A 17,459-nucleotide genomic window follows, 5' to 3' on the forward strand; every position below is an offset into this window, starting at 1 on the left:
ACAATACTTGTGTCTAGAAAAAATGTCGGACCAAAACCAATGACGTCATTCAACGCCTGCAGTACAACTGTACGGTGACAATATTTGTGTCTAGAAAAAATGTCGGACCGAAACAAATGACGTCATTCAACGCCTTGAATACAACTCTACCGTGACAATAGTTGTGTCTCGAAAATCTTCAGTCTTTCTCTGGATATAAAACAAAGCAAACAATCTGTTAAAAAATTGTTGCAAAAAAAAATTTTAATCAAAGATAGTTGCATTGAACGTACTCCTTGGGAGACGAGGTCATTGCTTCATAAAGTCTTTTAAGTTCAGAGGAACGGGTATGGAATTTTTTTTCCCTATGAAAAAAGATGCGTAGTTTCGCTGATAATTTGATTAAATGTTAAGTAGATAAATTCAGTAAAAGCCAACAACAATATAAAAACGATATATTTTTGTAGACTAAGTACCATTTTGTTGCTGTATTGCTGTTAGTTTTTATAAAACATAATCATATGCCGCGATATTTTTACAATACAAACATATTTAGTCTTCTATTCATCAAAAGTTGAGGTCAAACATATGTGTGATAATGTTCCAACATCAAAAAAACCATTGGCAACGATGGCCGGGAAATAAAAGAAACACAGAAAAAGATCTCTGCGACCCACGAGGCAGACAGTTGATGAAAGATCGTCTGGAAAATATCCTCGTGAGAAAACCATCGAGAAAAGACCCTTAAGAAAAGACCTTCAGGAAAACAACCACGGGAAAAGACCCCGAGAAAAGATCCCCGGGAAAATACTTCAGGGAATAGACGTACAAAGGGAAGACCCCTGGATAAAACGGACGAAATCACGAGAAAAACGATCTCATTATTGGTTCTATTTTGTTTGACTTACTTGTACATCTTGAGTAAAATTTTTCTTAAGACGGCCGTATTTTGAACCCATTCCAATAATCCACATTCTTCATTAAGAGGCACAACTGCCTGAAATGACCAACAAGACACAAAACGAGTTATTCATTCCACTACGATAATCCTAATCTACGATAATCCTAATCTACGATAATCCTAATTAACGATAATCCTAATCTACGATAATCCTAATCTGGTGCAAGGAATAATTATCTATCTCGACTTACGTAAGTTCTAATATGTAATTGACGCCGCCGACATTCGGGGTCTTTTCTTAAATACTGAAATAAACAAGAAAAGTACAATAGGTACGACGGCTCAAGTTTCGTAAAAATGTTCATAAGAACATTAAAAGTACTTCAATCTGCTTGGATAAATTGACCTTATGCGTTATTTTCATTATTTTCTAGACGCGCAATGCATTCTGGTCTTCATAGTCACGCAAATGTAAACATTACAATTTGAAAACAGTAAAGCTTTGGATCCTTTCTGTTGTTGCAGGAAAGGAAACAAACATTGCACTCGCACTTCGTTTAACCATTTGATATACAGCCATTTTGTAATGTTTAGGTTTGTTTCACTACTAAGACCACAATGCACTGCGCATCTAGGTAATAAAATAATGCAAAAAGTCGATTCATGCTAGCCTGAAAGATGATTCATGTTTCATCTAAAGATTAAACCGAAACACTTCGTCAAACATGTTAAAATAGACCCCCAACTACATGCAATATATTTGTTTCAGAATAACATAAAAAACATTAAGCCATTGAATTCGAGTGCAAACTGCAAACCTTGTTAATCAGACTGTTAAACTCCATCGTTCGGCTATCTTTGCGAAGATCGTCCTATGAACGGAACATCAAAGAATTTGTAACTCAAAATGCTAAAGTAATGCATGTTTCTACCTTTGGTTTGCAAAGGAGGGTGTAGTTTTGTCCATCGCTTCCTTTAACGGTTATTTTCTTCGGTCTAGCAAGGGACTGGAAGACATCAACCTTAATAAAAGAAGATTAAAGTCGTTTCCGTTGTATAACAATGGAAGGGAACAATGAAAGTTGACAGCATAATTTGCCGGAAGGACGAACATCTTATATATTTACAATGACTTCATCATCCTCGCCTCCATTACATGCTTTGATTTGTGTTCAGTCAAGAAAAATTAGAAAGAGTCTTGTTCGTTAAAGAATTTTTCTATGATTTTTTAGTATCTGGAAAAGAACTTCAAACTGCAAACAAACTGAGGGACAAGATTGCGTACAAACCTTGTCATCAAAGGCAAGATTGCGTACAAACCTTGTCATCAAAGGCAAGATTGCGTACAAACCTTGTCATCAAAGCCAATAAACGTGGGCTGAGATTCTGGAAATGGATAATGTCGTTTATTTTCTCCTTTACCAGTGGGTAATGTTACCGTCAATGACGATTGCAGAGGGATTATAATCGGGCTGAAGTTGCTGAAGAAAAACACAATATAGTGAATGATTTTAACCCGGCAGTATCGTTACATGTTTGTAGATGTAGCTCGTCCAGTGAAGTCCCGAGAAGGACAGTTTGTATTGAAATTGACTGACGTTTCGACAAAGTTAGCGGTAATCTGACGTTAGGGCTAACGTTGTCGAAATGTCATTAAACACCAATACCAACAGTCCTTCCTCCACTAGCCTGGATCAACAATATCGTATGTATAAAACATGAAAAACAAAAGCTGTCTTCAATCATGCAATGACCGCCGACCACTTAAAGAAATGTTCTTGTCTTATATAAGGTGTAGACTAATAACCAGGACAAGCAGACAATTTTAAGTAAAACAAAATAAAAGACGTCATTAGTCTGAAGATGTCTTTAGAATAAAGACGAAATATTACACCACATTTTGTTTTAAAACTCTTGTACTATCTTGAATATCAAGAAAACGAGATGTTCGTTTTCGGAATTTGTTTAATTTTGTTTTAGGTGTAGACTATTTAACAAGATCACTTACTTGTCCATAACAAGTCTTTTCAACGATCCGAAGTCCTGAGATATGCTAAGAACATTCTCCTTGCCACGGTTCTTCTCCGAAACATCACATAAGAAGTGGGCCAACTTGCAAGCATCCTGATATGGTGGTGATATAGAAAAAATCCCTGATCACCAAACGCAAAATTTTAACGAGTAACTCTCTTACACAGATCTCTCACCTCAATAAACTTTCCAAGACTTTTCTCTGATCGCCTGCAAAACCAAATTGTTGCAATGCTCGGTTATTTACGATGCGAGAACAATCACATATGATGTGTTCATTCAAACAAGAACTAAGACTTACTTTGCAGCAGTAAATATCTGTTGACAGCGGCCTTTGCGAAGTGCCAAAGACGACTACAATCAATGAAACACTCGCTATTACACAATACTAAATTTAAAATTATATAGAGAAATTTCACGAATTGAAGATGTTTGCTAAAACGAAGATGATGAAGAAAACAACTATCGATGACCCACATTTAATACTAAGTACTTGAGTGTCTATGTATGTACGATATAGAGAATAATATAATGCAATGTTTAATTAAGATCGAAAGATTACTTTTTTGCTACAATTGTTTACCTTTGACACAGCCATCATGAGCCAAATAGCTTGTTGGGGATAGGTCATCATCAACTTTGATATTAAAGTCTAAATGTTTGTGGAAATCGAATATTGACGCAGTGCGAGGTAAAAAATTAAAGGACTGTAGGATTGAAAATTAAAGGACTGCAGGGTTAGAAATTGTAAGACTGCAGGGTTGAAAATTAAAGGACTGCAGGATTGAAAATTGAAGGACTGCAGGGTTGAAAATTGAAGGACTGCAGGGTTGAAAAGTGAAGGACTGCAGGGTTAGAAATTGAAGGACTGCAGGGTTGAAAATTAAAGGACTGCAGGGTTGAAACAAAAAAATAAACCTGTGCATTAGAGAGTTATATTTTCAGAAGCCAGAATTTGCCTTGCCCGAAAAACATAGTTTCTTTGAAACCGTACCTTAAGTCGAGCCCAGACCTCCTCGTTGCGATGACATATTCGTGATATAAGTTGGGGGAAAGCAGTGAAGAATTTATAAGGTGGTAAATTTTCTGTCAGCTCACTGATTATCTACATGAAAAATAAAACAATAAGTAGGCTAAGTAAAGGATACGAGTGTACACTATAGGACCGAAAAGGATACGAGTGTATACTATAGGACCGAAACGAGATGTCTAACAATTAGAACTTAAACATCTTACGTTATTTAGATTTTCCAGTTTCTGTTTCAAAACAGCTTTATCCGATTTCGATTGTTCTTCTACAAAATAGTTGAGTGATGAAAATAAGGCAGATGTAAAACTTAAGAAGGGTAACACAAAATTATTTTGACATGTGATTGTGATGGTGAAAGTCACGATGAGCAAGAAATTATTTTGACATGTGATTGTGATGGTGAAAATCACGATGAACAAGAAATTATTTTGACATGTGATTGTGATGGTGAAAATCACGATGAACAAGAAATTATTTTGACATGTGATTGTGATGATGAAAGTCGCGATGAACAAGAAATTATTTTGACATGTGATTGTGATGATGAAAGTCACGATGAACAAGAAATTATTTTGACATGTGATTGTGATGGTGAAAGTCACGATGAACAAGAAATTATTTTGACATGTGATTGTGATGGTGAAAGTCACGATGAACAAGAAATTATTTTGACATGTGATTGTGATGGTGAAAATCACGATGAGCAAGAAATTATTTTGACATGTGATTGTGATGGTGAAAATCACGATGAGCAAGAAATTATTTTGAAATGTGATTGTGATGGTGAAAGTCACGATGAGCAAGAAATTATTTTGACATGTGATTGTGATGGTGAAAGTCACGATGAACAAGAAATTATTTTGACATGTGATTGTGATGGTGAAAATCACGATGAACAAGAAATTATTTTGACATGTGATTGTGATGGTGAAAGTCACGATGAACAAGAAATTATTTTGACATGTGATTGTGATGGTGAAAGTCACGATGAACAAGAAATTATTTTGACATGTGATTGTGATGGTGAAAGTAACGATGAACAAGAAATTATTTTGACATGTGATTGTGATGGTGAAAGTCACGATGAACAAGAAATTATTTTGACATGTGATTGTGATGGTGAAAGTCACGATGAACAAGAAATTATTTTGACATGTGATTGTGATGGTGAAAATCACGATGAACAAGAAATTATTTTGACATGTGATTGTGATGATGAAAGTCACGATGAACAAGAAATTATTTTGACATGTGATTGTGATGATGAAAGTCACGATGAACAAGAAATTATTTTAACATGTGATTGTGATGATGAAAGTCACGATGAACAAGAAATTATTTTGACATGTGATTGTGATGGTGAAAATCACGATGAACAAGAAATTATTTTGACATGTGATTGTGATGATGAAAGTCACGATGAGCAAGAAATTATTTTGACATGTGATTGTGATGGTGAAAGTCACGATGAACAAGAAATTATTTTGACATGTGATTGTGATGGTGAAAGTCACGATGAACAAGAAATTATTTTGACATGTGATTGTGATGGTGAAAGTCACGATGAACAAGAAATTATTTTGACATGTGATTGTGATGGTGAAAGTCACGATGAGCAAGAAATTATTTTGACATGTGATTTTGATGGTGAAAGTCACGATGAACAAGAAATTATTTTGACATGTGATTGTGATGGTGAAAGTCACGATGAACAAGAAATTATTTTGACATGTGATTGTGATGGTGAAAGTCACGATGAGCAAGAAATTATTTTGACATGTGATTTTGATGGTGAAAATCACGATGAGCAAGAAATTATTTTGACATGTGATTGTGATGGTGAAAGTCACGATGAACAAAAAATTATTTTGACATGTGATTGTGATGGTGAAAATCACGATGAGCAAGAAATTATTTTGAGATGTGATTGTGATGGTGAAAGTTACGATGAACAAGAAATTATTTTGACATGTGATTGTGATGGTGAAAGTCACGATGAACAAGAAATTATTTTGACTTGTGATTGTGATGGTGAAAATCACGATGAACAAGAAATTATTTTGACATGTGATTGTGATGGTGAAAATCACGATGAACAAGAAATTATTTTGACATGTGATTGTGATGGTGAAAATCACGATGAACAAGAAATTATTTTGACATGTGATTGTGATGGTGAAAGTCACGATGAGCAAGAAATTATTTTGACATGTGATTGTGATGGTGAAAATCACGATGAACAAGAAATTATTTTGACATGTGATTGTGATGGTGAAAATCACGATGAGCAAGAAATTATTTTGACATGTGATTGTGATGGTGAAAGTCACGATGAACAAGAAATTATTTTGACATGTGATTGTGATGGTGAAAGTCACGATGAGCAAGAAATTATTTTGACATGTGATTGTGATGGTGAAAATCACGATGAACAAGAAATTATTTTGACATGTGATTGTGATGGTGAAAGTCACGATGAGCAAGAAATTATTTTGACATGTGATTGTGATGGTGAAAGTCACGATGAACAAGAAATTATTTTGACATGTGATTGTGATGGTGAAAGTCACGATGAACAAGAAATTATTTTGACATGTGATTGTGATGGTGAAAGTCACGATGAACAAGAAATTATTTTGACATGTGATTGTGATGGTGAAAGTCACGATGAACAAGAAATTATTTTGACATGTGATTGTGATGGTGAAAATCACGATGAACAAGAAATTATTTTGACATGTGATTGTGATGGTGAAAGTCACGATGAGCAAGAAATTATTTTGACATGTGATTGTAATGGTGAAAGTCACGATGAACACGAAATTATTTTCATTGTGGTAGACCAATCAACGAATATATGAAATGAAACACGTCAGCATATTTCTTCGAACCTTGTTCAACAATGCTATCTCCAAAGTCGAGCCAAAGCTGGAGTATTTTTGACACAGTTTGATAAATAAACTTATCACCATACTTTAAAGATTCGCCATAATGTTTCATCACGAAAGGTAGGAAATCTCTAGTGGTGAGATATTGTTAAGATTATTCTAAAATGTTTGTAAATGTAGATCGTCCAGGTTGGTATAGTCCTGAGAAGGACTGTTTTTGTTGTTGTTGACTGACGTTTCGACAACCTTAGCGGTAGTCATCTTCTCTACCAACCTGGACGATCTACATTTACAAACATGTAACGATACTCCCGGGTTCAAACCATTTACTTTATTATTCTAAAATATGCGAAATCTTCAACACAGAAGACAGTTAATGAGACAATACTTTTCGACGGTAAATTCAAGCAAAGGCCACGATGTTCTCATAATACTTACAACTTCCCCGATTTCTTGGTATCGTCCACTGAATTCATAATCTTCTCGTAATACTTCGCCAAATAAAAATTGCTATTTTCCCATTGACTATGTAAATTAACGGCGTCCTAAAGAACGATTCAAATATAAAGAAACATATGTGAAAGAAAATGGAATATGGCCGCTATATCGTGAAAATATTTTTTGAGAGTGGAACTCCCAGCCGATAAACAACATATATAATACCATAGTTTCCTCAATTTTTATTTTTCTAGTAAGACGGATTGATAGCGTATTTACTTAATTAGAATTCCCCTATTCAAAATCAAAAGTCGTATCAAAATTAATACGAGTTTAATATCCCCTGAACTTGTAGTCTTACGAACAACCCAGAATTTTGAACTTGAATAATAAAAATTCCAAAAAACACAAAAACATTTCATTTAAACCATCGTTGACAGTGCGAGAAGCACTGACTAAAACATTTTGGCAATCATAGTATTACAAAGTAAAATTATGCTAGTTTTTGTTGCTTAGAGATAAAATGTAGGTACTTGAAAGCCTTGGGGGTTGGTAAAAATCTCTCGACTGGCCCCCTTGGGACTTTTACCAACATTTTGAGTAGATTTAATAACAAAATAACTTCACTACCATGGTCTTACTTACAACAAAACTTTACCTTGTATTTTGCAAGACAATCTTGAGGTTTACCATGGTCTTACTTACAACAAAAGTTTACCTTGTATTTTGCAAGACAATCTTGAGGTTTACCATGGTCTTACTTACAACAAAACTTTACCTTGTATTTTGCAAGACATTCTTGAGGTTTGTAATTTGCAGTCTCTTCCATCCAACGAGCAACATAGAGCAACGTCTGAAATTAGATCATGTCGTTAAATCAGTAGAAATTTATACAAACTATCATTTGATCTACAATACATAAGATAAGGGACATGGATAATGAGAAATGATGGTGATGAAATGCCAGATATTGATTATGGATAATGAGGAATGATGGTGATGATGTGACAGTTATTGATTATGGATAATGAGGAATGATGGTGATGATGTGACAGTTATTGATTATGGATAATGAGGAATGATGGTGATGAAATAATGTAAGATAATGGAGACCGTAGTGTCAGATGATGATAGGCACTGGTTGATAGAGATGAACAACATCGATGTAATTAACAACCGAAAGGTCAATGATTAATTACCGACAAGTCAATAATTAACTACCGACAAGTCAATAATTAACTACCGAAAGGTCAATAATTAATTACCGAAAGGTCAATAATTAATTACCGAAAGGTCAATAATTAACTACCGACAGGTCAATAATTAACTACCGAAAGGTCAATAATTAACTACCAACAGGTCAATAATTAACTACCGACAGGTCAATAATTAACTACCGACAGGTCAATAATTAACTACCGATAGGTCAATAATTAACTACCGACAGGTCAATAATTAACTACCGACAGGTCAATAATTAACTACCGACTGGTCAATAATTCAATGCAACGTGAGAAATCTGACAACAATATCTCACTTCAACTGGAGCAGTAGGTCGTATGACACACAAACCGTGTCACGTGGACCTTACATGGATTATCAAATAGATAAGAAGTGTAAACAGCAGGCTTTTCAATACCTTAGCCTTTGTTAAAGTATTCTCGGTACTGTTTTCATTCAACGACGATTGCTCATAGCTGTAGACACAATAAAATACATAAAATATACATTCTATACAGGTCTACAAATATCAATAACTTTTTCTTAAATTGGACTAACTAGCAATAACAGTCATTGTTATCAATTTGTACCTTATACAGGGCACCTTTAATCACAAAGTTTGGAGTTTTAAAACTATCTCTTGAAGCAAAGCGACTCGATTTATTACCAATGTTTTTGAATGTTTCAATGTCAGAAGATGAAGAAAAAAATGCTGGACAGATTAATTCTACTCACGCGATCCATTTTTGCAATCGTAAAAGTGCTTTGAGAGAATCTCCCTAAATTGTTGATTGAGGAAAAGTTATGAGTTTAACACTATAGATAAGATGATACGAAGGAGCTATGGAGCGTTGTACCTGAGAACATAATAATTTCGATTGTTCCAAACGAAATGCAGTGGTGTTGCTGTGTTCACTTATGTGGCGTAGATAACTGTCAGCTGTTTGAAAATGACCAGTTCTGTGAAAAATTACACTTTGATAAAACGTGAATTTCTTAGGCAGTATGCAATTAAGCCAAATAAATCACAATACAAAGTCAGAAATTTACGTAGTTAAAAGATCAACCAAAATGAAATAAGATGTTGAACATTTTTAACGCAAATTTCGATCACAATGTACCAGACATAAAAAAGTTTCATCTTGCTGGTAGCTTGAACTTACTTTCTCGCCATTTTAGCAGTTTGAAGCAAGAAATGATCTTCGATTTCAGTTAAACGATCGTCCCTAAATAAATTCGTGTGTAAATAAACCAAATCTATTATATGAGATGAAATGCGATAAATTCAATAAAAATGACATAAATTTTGGATGCTGAAACGACCAACTGAATATAGAAACAAAAACTTCTAATTTCGAATACAAAATATTCACAAAAAATTCAAAATAACTCATCTGTTGTATTCAATCTTACGTATAGCCAAATACACATAGCCAAATATGCATGACAAACAACATACTGTATTAAAAGCCTGAACATTACTCTTCGCAAAGAAAGGATTGGTTCTCTGGTTTGAAAAGATGCCTAAATACAAAGACAAAAACGGCATCTCAGAAAGAGTAAGAAAAAACCAAGAAGAAATTCTGGCTAAAACGTACGTAAAGAGAAGAGAATAGATCTCTGACTAAACCTAGCGATTACTTTGAAAATTATATCGATCACTATCCCTTGTTATCCACAACGCTTAGGAAATGCATCCCTCACAAGCCCTAATGACACATAACCTTTCGAAAATATATCTCTCATTCACAAAAAATACATTCCTTACTTACCCTAGTGGTACATAATCTTGTTTCCAGTTTCGATAACATCTCCTCAATAACGTTTTGGTGAATGGTGGGAAAATTTTCCTCAAAAACATGCTTTAATCCTTCTTCTAGTTCGTTTAAAATATGCAACCTAAAAAACAAAAAAATTCATGAGATAACTTTCAGAATTTCAGAATGCAAAGGGTGTCACCCCCCTTTTTTCCTTTTGATATCGTATAAAAAACGGGGGGAGATTGACACCTTTTTTATCAAGAGAATGGACTACGGTCACGTGTTCATCATAAAACGATAGATCTCTCTCTCCTCATAGTAAAAACGAAAGATCTCCCATCCCCACCCCTCATAGTAAAAACGAAAGATCTCCCCTCCCCACCCCCTCCTGGTAAAAGTCGACATACGCCATTCCATAAAGATAGCTTTTCACCTCACTATAAAATCATATCCTCTTTGATAAGATCCTGATTCCATTCTCGCTGCAGAAAGTGGCTCCATTTGTGCCAGTCTTAACTTCTGCAAACTCTTTGTAAAATCGTCTTTGTCCTAGAGGAAATCAGCAAGGTCAGATATGTCACAGTATAGGAATATACAGTAGTGCCACTTCGCTGTGCAATTGGCTGCTGTATATTTAATTAGTTTACTGACTGCCGTTTGCCATATCGTCAATCCTATTGGTCACACAATGCAGTTTACTGGCTGCCAATATGGTAATCACATGCGTAATAAGATATGCCTGGCATGAAAAAATTCAATGGAGTGGCTCTACTGTATGTTCCCTATACTGTGATCATGCTCTACATACGTGAGATCTGATTCGTGATGGCCGGGATGATAAAAACTTATGAATGACAACATATTTATCTTCAAAAAACTCATGCAATTATTTCACGCAGTGCAGTACATAAGTAACCGCTGGGAGATCATGAATGGTGTTTAATCGTCTCCTAGAATTTACGTAATGAATGCTTGTACATAAGAATATGTTTTATCGTTGAAAACACCTGCATTTAAGTTTACAGTGAAACAAAAGCAACAAAACCCGAACCTTTCTTCTCGTAGCAAGAAGTATTTGACCGATGGCCGTGCTCCAGTCTGTATATTTTGGTTCCTAAGTGAATGAAGAAGATGGCAATAACATCACATTCAAAAAGAAAGATTGCAATGTCATTACGTTCAAAAAGAAAGATTGCAATGTCATCACGTGTAAAAAGAAAGATGGCAATGTCATCACGTGTAAAAAGAAAGATGGCAATGTCATCACGTGTAAAAAGAAAGATGGCAATGTCACACGTGTAAAAAGAAAGATGCAATGTCATCACGTAAAAAGAAAGATCAGTATCACGTAAAAGAAAGATTGCAATGTCATCACGCAAAAGAAAGATTGCAATGTCATCACGTAAAAAGAAAGATCAATGTCATCGAAAAAGAAAGATTGCAATGTCATCACGTGCAAAGAAAGATTGCAATGTCATCACGCAAAAAGAAAGATTGCAACATCACACGTAAAAAGAAAGCTTGCAATGTCATCACGTAAGAAGAAAGATTGCAATGTCATCACGTGTAAAAGAAAGATTGCAATGTCATCACGAAAAGATTGCAATGTCATCACGTGTAAGAAGAAAGATTGCAATGTCATCACGTGTAAAAAGAAAGATTGCAATGTCATCACGTGTAAAAAGAAAGATTGCAATGTCATCACGTGTAAAAGAAAGTTGCAATGTCATCACGTATAAGAAGAAAGATTGCAATGTCATCACGTAAAAAGAAAGATTGCAATGTCATCACGTGTAAAAAGAAAGATTGCAATGCCATCACGTGCAAAATGAAAGATTGCAATGTCATCACGTGCAAAAGAAAGATTGCAATGTCATCACGTGTAAAAAGAAAGATTGCAATGTTATCACGTGTAAAAAGAAAGATTGCAATGTCATCACGTGTAAAAGAAACAATTTTTTATTCAACACAAATTTCAGTTTATACCCATTTGACTCTTGTGAATCGTCAAGAGTTCAAAACAAACCATTGTGTACTGCTCTAACCAAGTACGCTTCAACTTTTAAAGGCATTTTGAAAAACTATTTTCGAAAAAGTCATAAGATGGAAAAATAATCTACAAACCAATTTCCTAGGCATGTTTGACTCAAGTCCTTCCCACTGACCCAAACGCCAGCAGGCCTCCAATATATTTGAGTTTAACGCCTCGCCCCAATATGGTCTAGAGTTAACAGTGAAATCAAACGAATGTAATTAAATAAATGTATTAAAGAAAACGAAACCAGTTTAAAAGAATAACACGTAGTACGGTAAACCTTTCCTCAAGAAGACCGCTGGCATATTTTAACACGGGATACACATTGTCCAATGAAATCCAACATTTCATGAGCCTCTGGAGAAAGGTTTAGTAAAATTTGAGAATGCCACAACAACGGAAGATTTTTTTAAACAAATCAATAAATTAAGGTATCAGTAGAATAAAGAAGTTAGTGAAGATATGTCACCGTTTACCTTATGACTTTCAAGAGAGTCTGGTTCCAACTGTATGGCACTTTGATAATGAGCAACTGCATCATGAATTTTGCCTTAGGAAAAAAAGAGGAAAACAAACACGATTATATGGTACTCCAGATGACCACAAAGAGGTCAGTTGAACTTGTGCGAGTACTCGAAATTATCGATTAAGAGCAACTATAATTTGAGTTTAAACCGTCCTACACACAGTTGACATCTCTCATAACAGGAAAAAAAGAGGAAGACAAACACGATTATTAAAGAGCAACTATAATTTGAGTTTAAACTGTCCTACACACAGTTGACATCTTCCGTAACACGTTACATCTTTCTATTATTAAAGAGCAACTATAATTTGAGTTTAAACCGTCCTACACACAGTTGACATCTCCCATAACACGTTACATCTTTCTATTATCGATACTCTCCACAATGACAACACACCACTATCGGCTTTCAAACCTTCCCATGACACACATAACATCGTATAAATTTTTAAACCGTCCTACACACAGTTGACAACACACCACTATCGGCTTTCAAACCTTCCCATGACACACATAACATCGTATAAATTTTTAAACCGTCCTACACACAGTTGACAACACACCACTATCGGCTTTCAAACCTTCCCATGACACACATAACATCGTATAAATTTTAAACCGTCCTATACACAGTTGACAACACACCACTATAGGCTTTCAAACCTTCCCATGACACACATAACATCGTATAATTTTTTAAACCGTCCTACACACAGTTGACAACACACCACTATAGGCTTTCAAACCTTCCCATGACACACATAACATCGTATAAATTTTTAAACCGTCCTACACACAGTTGACAACACACCACTATAGGCTTTCTAACCTTCCCATGACACACATAACATCGTATAAGTTTTTAAACCGTCCTACACACAGATGACAACACACCACTATAGGCTTTCAAACCTTCCCATGACACACATAACATCGCATAAGTTTTTTGTCTTCGGTTTGAAGACAAGATAACACCAAATGTTTTGCAGTACCTTATCCCCCTCTCACCCAAAATGATTAACGTTGAGTCAAAATTCGTCATAACAAACCAAACAAGTGAGAATACGAGTGTTACAAGGCATGTTAATATGACTGTGTACTTTGTACTGCCCTCCTTTAGCAGAAGGATTCAAAGAAATGTCAAAGCAAATGGTTCCTGTAATCAACAGAGTAACTATATACCTCACTCCACCCTCCTGAAGGAAAATATTACAGGTATCCCCTGCTATGACAGTTATCCCCAGCTATCACAGTTATTCCCTGCTATCACAGATATCCCCTGCTATTACAGTTGTCCCCTGCTATCACAGTTATCTCCTGCTAGCACAGTTATCCCCGCTCCCAATACTCACCTTCACTTTCATGTTGCAATATAACCTCCTCTAATGACGCTGGACAATCTCTAACGGCTGCTACTCCCATAACACCATCCGGTTCGTTTAGAGCCCAATAAAGTCGTTGAATAAAGTTAAGGTTCGCTTGCAGATCTTGTCCACTCTTCATCATGAACTGCTCGAAATGCATCAATGACCGCGCGAATGCCTTACAACGAAATGACGCTGTCGCCAGCGTTTTCTATGGCAAAAAGAACAGGCGATAGTTTGAAAGACGGCACTTCATGTAAGTCAAACAACACCGTTACAATGTTTTGCTTATTACAACCGACGACGTTACGTTTTGATACTGGGTCACAAATGACAATTGACGGTTTAAAACAAACAGACTTTTGGTTGAAGATAATACATGACTTTATCGAGCCAATTCACCTGTGGAATACCATCAAGAAATTGCTCCACTTTAGAGCGTTCGTCACCTGCATCTGCAAAGTTTGCAATACGATTCTATGAAATGAAAGGTTTATTAGACTACCAGAGGAAAAGTTTACCAGAGCTTTCTGTATTTGCGAAACGCAATATTGTGCCTACGGTTTGAGTTTGGCAGCCGCCGTCGGCTTTGAGTCTTGCCCAACGTGTCAGGAAATCCAAAAGAGAGAAGATTGTTTGAGCACTCCTGTGGCTAAAATCTACACAAAAGAAACGAAGAAGAAAAATTTCAAAAAGACCAAAAACCCACCACAATCTTTATTCAAACCTGTTGTATTTTCTTTGTCTTTAACGTCAGACATTTCTTCTTCCACGAGATGGTCGAGTATCGCTAACATTTCGTTGTAAACCTGATAGGATACCACAAATAGTTGCAAAAATCATACAATGTACAATGCCTTGGAGACAGAAATATCTTCGCACACAAGAAGGAAGAAACGAAAAATACAAAACTGATGTCCTTATGAACGAATCCTCCACACATCCTACATCAAAGTCATAAACTCGAGTACTCGCACAAGTTCAACTGACCTCTTTGTGGTCATCTGGAGTACCATCAATGGCAACATATAACATTATATGAGGTAAGAGAAATATAGCTGTATTCGTATTGTACTGGAAAAGAAAAAAAAATTCACTCCACTGAAAGACTCCAAACCTAAGACAAGGTAATACATACAACTGGTTCACCTTAAAAACAGCCGAACAAGCGTTAAACACTTGCTGTGCCTTACAATTACGAACTTTTGAGACCAGTTCTAAAGTCCAGTTGCTGATCCAGTCATTAAAATTCTGCCCAATGTTACTACCGAAGATTAATTTTCCTAATCGTGTCCGTGAAGACTGGGCCGAAAGACGATACCTATACAAAAATCAAAAACAAGGAATAAGATTCGCCACTAGCAAGGAGTCGGGGGATGAAGTAGTTTCTAGGGGCATATACAGGCTTACAGCAAGTGTTCCAAACCGGAAATCAACAAGTCGATATTGCCATGATGTGAAAATATAATCAATGATGAAAAGTTTAGCACTCCATAAGAGAAGATATGGAATTTCAATCATACCCAGCAAATTCGCCCTTTCTTTTCAATTACAAAAAAAACCTTCTCTTCTCCGATATTTCATTAATTACTGTGCGAATGAAATGCTTACTTGGATAGAAAATGCGGTTTCAAAATCTCTTGAACATGTTCAGGAAACTCTTGCCAAATCTTATAACCGGAGCTAACAATCAAACATACGACAAAATACATCATTATGGTGAGGATGGCCAAAATAGAAGAAAATGTAATAAAGAATACAACATTCCAAGTCCAATGGGAAACAATAAAATACGATGCATAACAATACGCGAATGGAAAACCATACCTTGTTGATACGTTACTAGAACATTCATAAACTTGCAGAACTTCTTGGATAGCGTAGGCTGAGAAGTCCTGGAAAAAAAGAATAGGTTCCATTATTATACCATTACATCCCAGGTTAAAAACAAAAGTCGTACCTGCGAACGGGTGTCAGCAGCGGCTACAAACGCCCGAGCTAGTTCGTTAAGAAGATCAACAGCAAATAATGGCGAGTCGCACATCATCTACAAGATTAAATGTTAAAGAGTTTTGCAAAAGTTCAGCTAACGTAAGCTAAGATTAGGTTAAGTTGGCTAGACAGCACCTCAAAGACAGCTGGTTCATCACTGGTCTGTTTACGTTTTGGGAACCTGTTTAAAGCAAAGCAAAGTCTCGATAAAGATACAAATAACAGCAAAATAAACTCTGGCAGATTTAAATGTTAGTAACCACATTAGTCCTACTTCATGAATGGTTTGAATTGTGAATGGTTTGAATCCTGGAGTATCGTTACATGTTTGTGGATGTAGATCGTCTAGGTTAGTAGAGTCCTGAGAAGGACTTGACAATCACATCACCGACTGACAAAACACAACATTGACTGGGACTTGGCAAAATGCATTACTTACAGCAGTGACTATAGACAACGGCTTATGTCAAAAAGATGGAATACCAACTTAAAACAACAGCCACTAAACAGATCGTAACAATTACTGGCACTTTACAAACGACTTATTCACAACCTCAAACAAATGAACAATTTACACATTACTAGACTAATCCACTAGACAATACACAATTGACATCCGCACACTCACAAATTTGCTGTACACACAATACTATGACGTAAGACTGAGATAACAAACACAGTAAACCTGACGTTTACTCCTTTCTTGACTCTGAAGATGACTACCGCTAAGGTTGTCGAAACGTCAGTCTACATCAACACTAACAGTCCTTCTCAGGACTCTACTAAACTGGACGATCTACATCTACAAACATATAATGAATACTCGATCATCCCTGCCATGCTGACGAAGGTGCAGTGTGATGTAAGCAAGTTGGTTAAACAAGGCGAGATTACGTGGAGTAGAGTTCAGAGTTCGTGAATTCACATGTGTATACATTGATAAGGTGAGATGTGAGATGGTTTTGAGCGAACGTAACAAATAATGGCTAAAAAATAATCCATAGACATGTGAGCCCGCAATCAATAAATTAGGAGAACATTTGCAATGGCGCTGTTCTTCATATGTTTTTATTTAACACGACTTGTCTTGGGGACACAAATGTTCTTCATATGTTTTTATTTAACGCGACTTGTCATGGGGACACTAACCATCCAGGATCAATTGCACCCAGTTCTCCCAAACATTCAGCAACAACAGCTTGGCTACTAGGCTCATCACACCTTGCAATCAACTGAAAAAAACAACAGACGATTGTTTCACCATTATAATTTGATATGAGAGCAAATTACCATC

General features: G+C 35.9%; 1 protein-coding gene across 3 annotated transcripts in view; it reads right to left on the minus strand.

Moving 5' to 3' along the window:
* Positions 1-17,459, minus strand: part of LOC124433798 (serine/threonine-protein kinase ATR-like) — a 34,317-nt gene that overhangs the window by 3,143 nt on the left and 13,715 nt on the right. For 2 of the 3 annotated variants that reach the window (XM_046983586.1, XM_046983585.1), the window contains 38 exons: positions 17,315-17,397; positions 16,301-16,346; positions 16,134-16,220; positions 16,001-16,068; positions 15,785-15,856; positions 15,323-15,494; positions 15,164-15,247; positions 14,901-14,982; positions 14,695-14,832; positions 14,576-14,628; positions 14,162-14,384; positions 12,760-12,833; positions 12,564-12,640; positions 12,373-12,469; positions 11,300-11,362; positions 10,682-10,797; positions 10,261-10,387; positions 9,948-10,012; positions 9,652-9,714; positions 9,346-9,448; positions 9,224-9,267; positions 8,907-8,964; positions 8,046-8,120; positions 7,268-7,374; positions 6,833-6,960; positions 4,148-4,206; positions 3,906-4,016; positions 3,495-3,563; positions 3,213-3,265; positions 3,088-3,121; positions 2,889-3,004; positions 2,232-2,361; positions 1,813-1,902; positions 1,699-1,752; positions 1,132-1,185; positions 888-976; positions 273-344; positions 151-189 (listed from right to left, as the gene is read on the minus strand). In XM_046983586.1, coding sequence (XP_046839542.1) covers positions 151-189; positions 273-344; positions 888-976; positions 1,132-1,185; positions 1,699-1,752; positions 1,813-1,902; positions 2,232-2,361; positions 2,889-3,004; positions 3,088-3,121; positions 3,213-3,265; positions 3,495-3,563; positions 3,906-4,016; positions 4,148-4,206; positions 6,833-6,960; positions 7,268-7,374; positions 8,046-8,120; positions 8,907-8,964; positions 9,224-9,267; positions 9,346-9,448; positions 9,652-9,714; positions 9,948-10,012; positions 10,261-10,387; positions 10,682-10,797; positions 11,300-11,362; positions 12,373-12,469; positions 12,564-12,640; positions 12,760-12,833; positions 14,162-14,384; positions 14,576-14,628; positions 14,695-14,832; positions 14,901-14,982; positions 15,164-15,247; positions 15,323-15,494; positions 15,785-15,856; positions 16,001-16,068; positions 16,134-16,220; positions 16,301-16,346; positions 17,315-17,397 — 3,275 coding nt within the window. Of the gene's footprint in view, positions 1-150; positions 190-272; positions 345-887; positions 977-1,131; positions 1,186-1,698; positions 1,753-1,812; positions 1,903-2,231; positions 2,362-2,888; positions 3,005-3,087; positions 3,122-3,212; positions 3,266-3,494; positions 3,564-3,905; positions 4,017-4,147; positions 4,207-6,832; positions 6,961-7,267; positions 7,375-8,045; positions 8,121-8,906; positions 8,965-9,223; positions 9,268-9,345; positions 9,449-9,651; positions 9,715-9,947; positions 10,013-10,260; positions 10,388-10,681; positions 10,798-11,299; positions 11,363-12,372; positions 12,470-12,563; positions 12,641-12,759; positions 12,834-14,161; positions 14,385-14,575; positions 14,651-14,694; positions 14,833-14,900; positions 14,983-15,163; positions 15,248-15,322; positions 15,495-15,784; positions 15,857-16,000; positions 16,069-16,133; positions 16,221-16,300; positions 16,347-17,314; positions 17,398-17,459 lie in introns of all 3 variants that reach the window. The other variant, XM_046983587.1, reaches the window with a different exon arrangement.

Source organism: Xenia sp. Carnegie-2017, unplaced genomic scaffold, assembly GCF_021976095.1.
Source record: "Xenia sp. Carnegie-2017 unplaced genomic scaffold, XeniaSp_v1 HiC_scaffold_14, whole genome shotgun sequence".
Classification (NCBI taxonomy): domain Eukaryota; kingdom Metazoa; phylum Cnidaria; class Anthozoa; order Malacalcyonacea; family Xeniidae; genus Xenia; species Xenia sp. Carnegie-2017.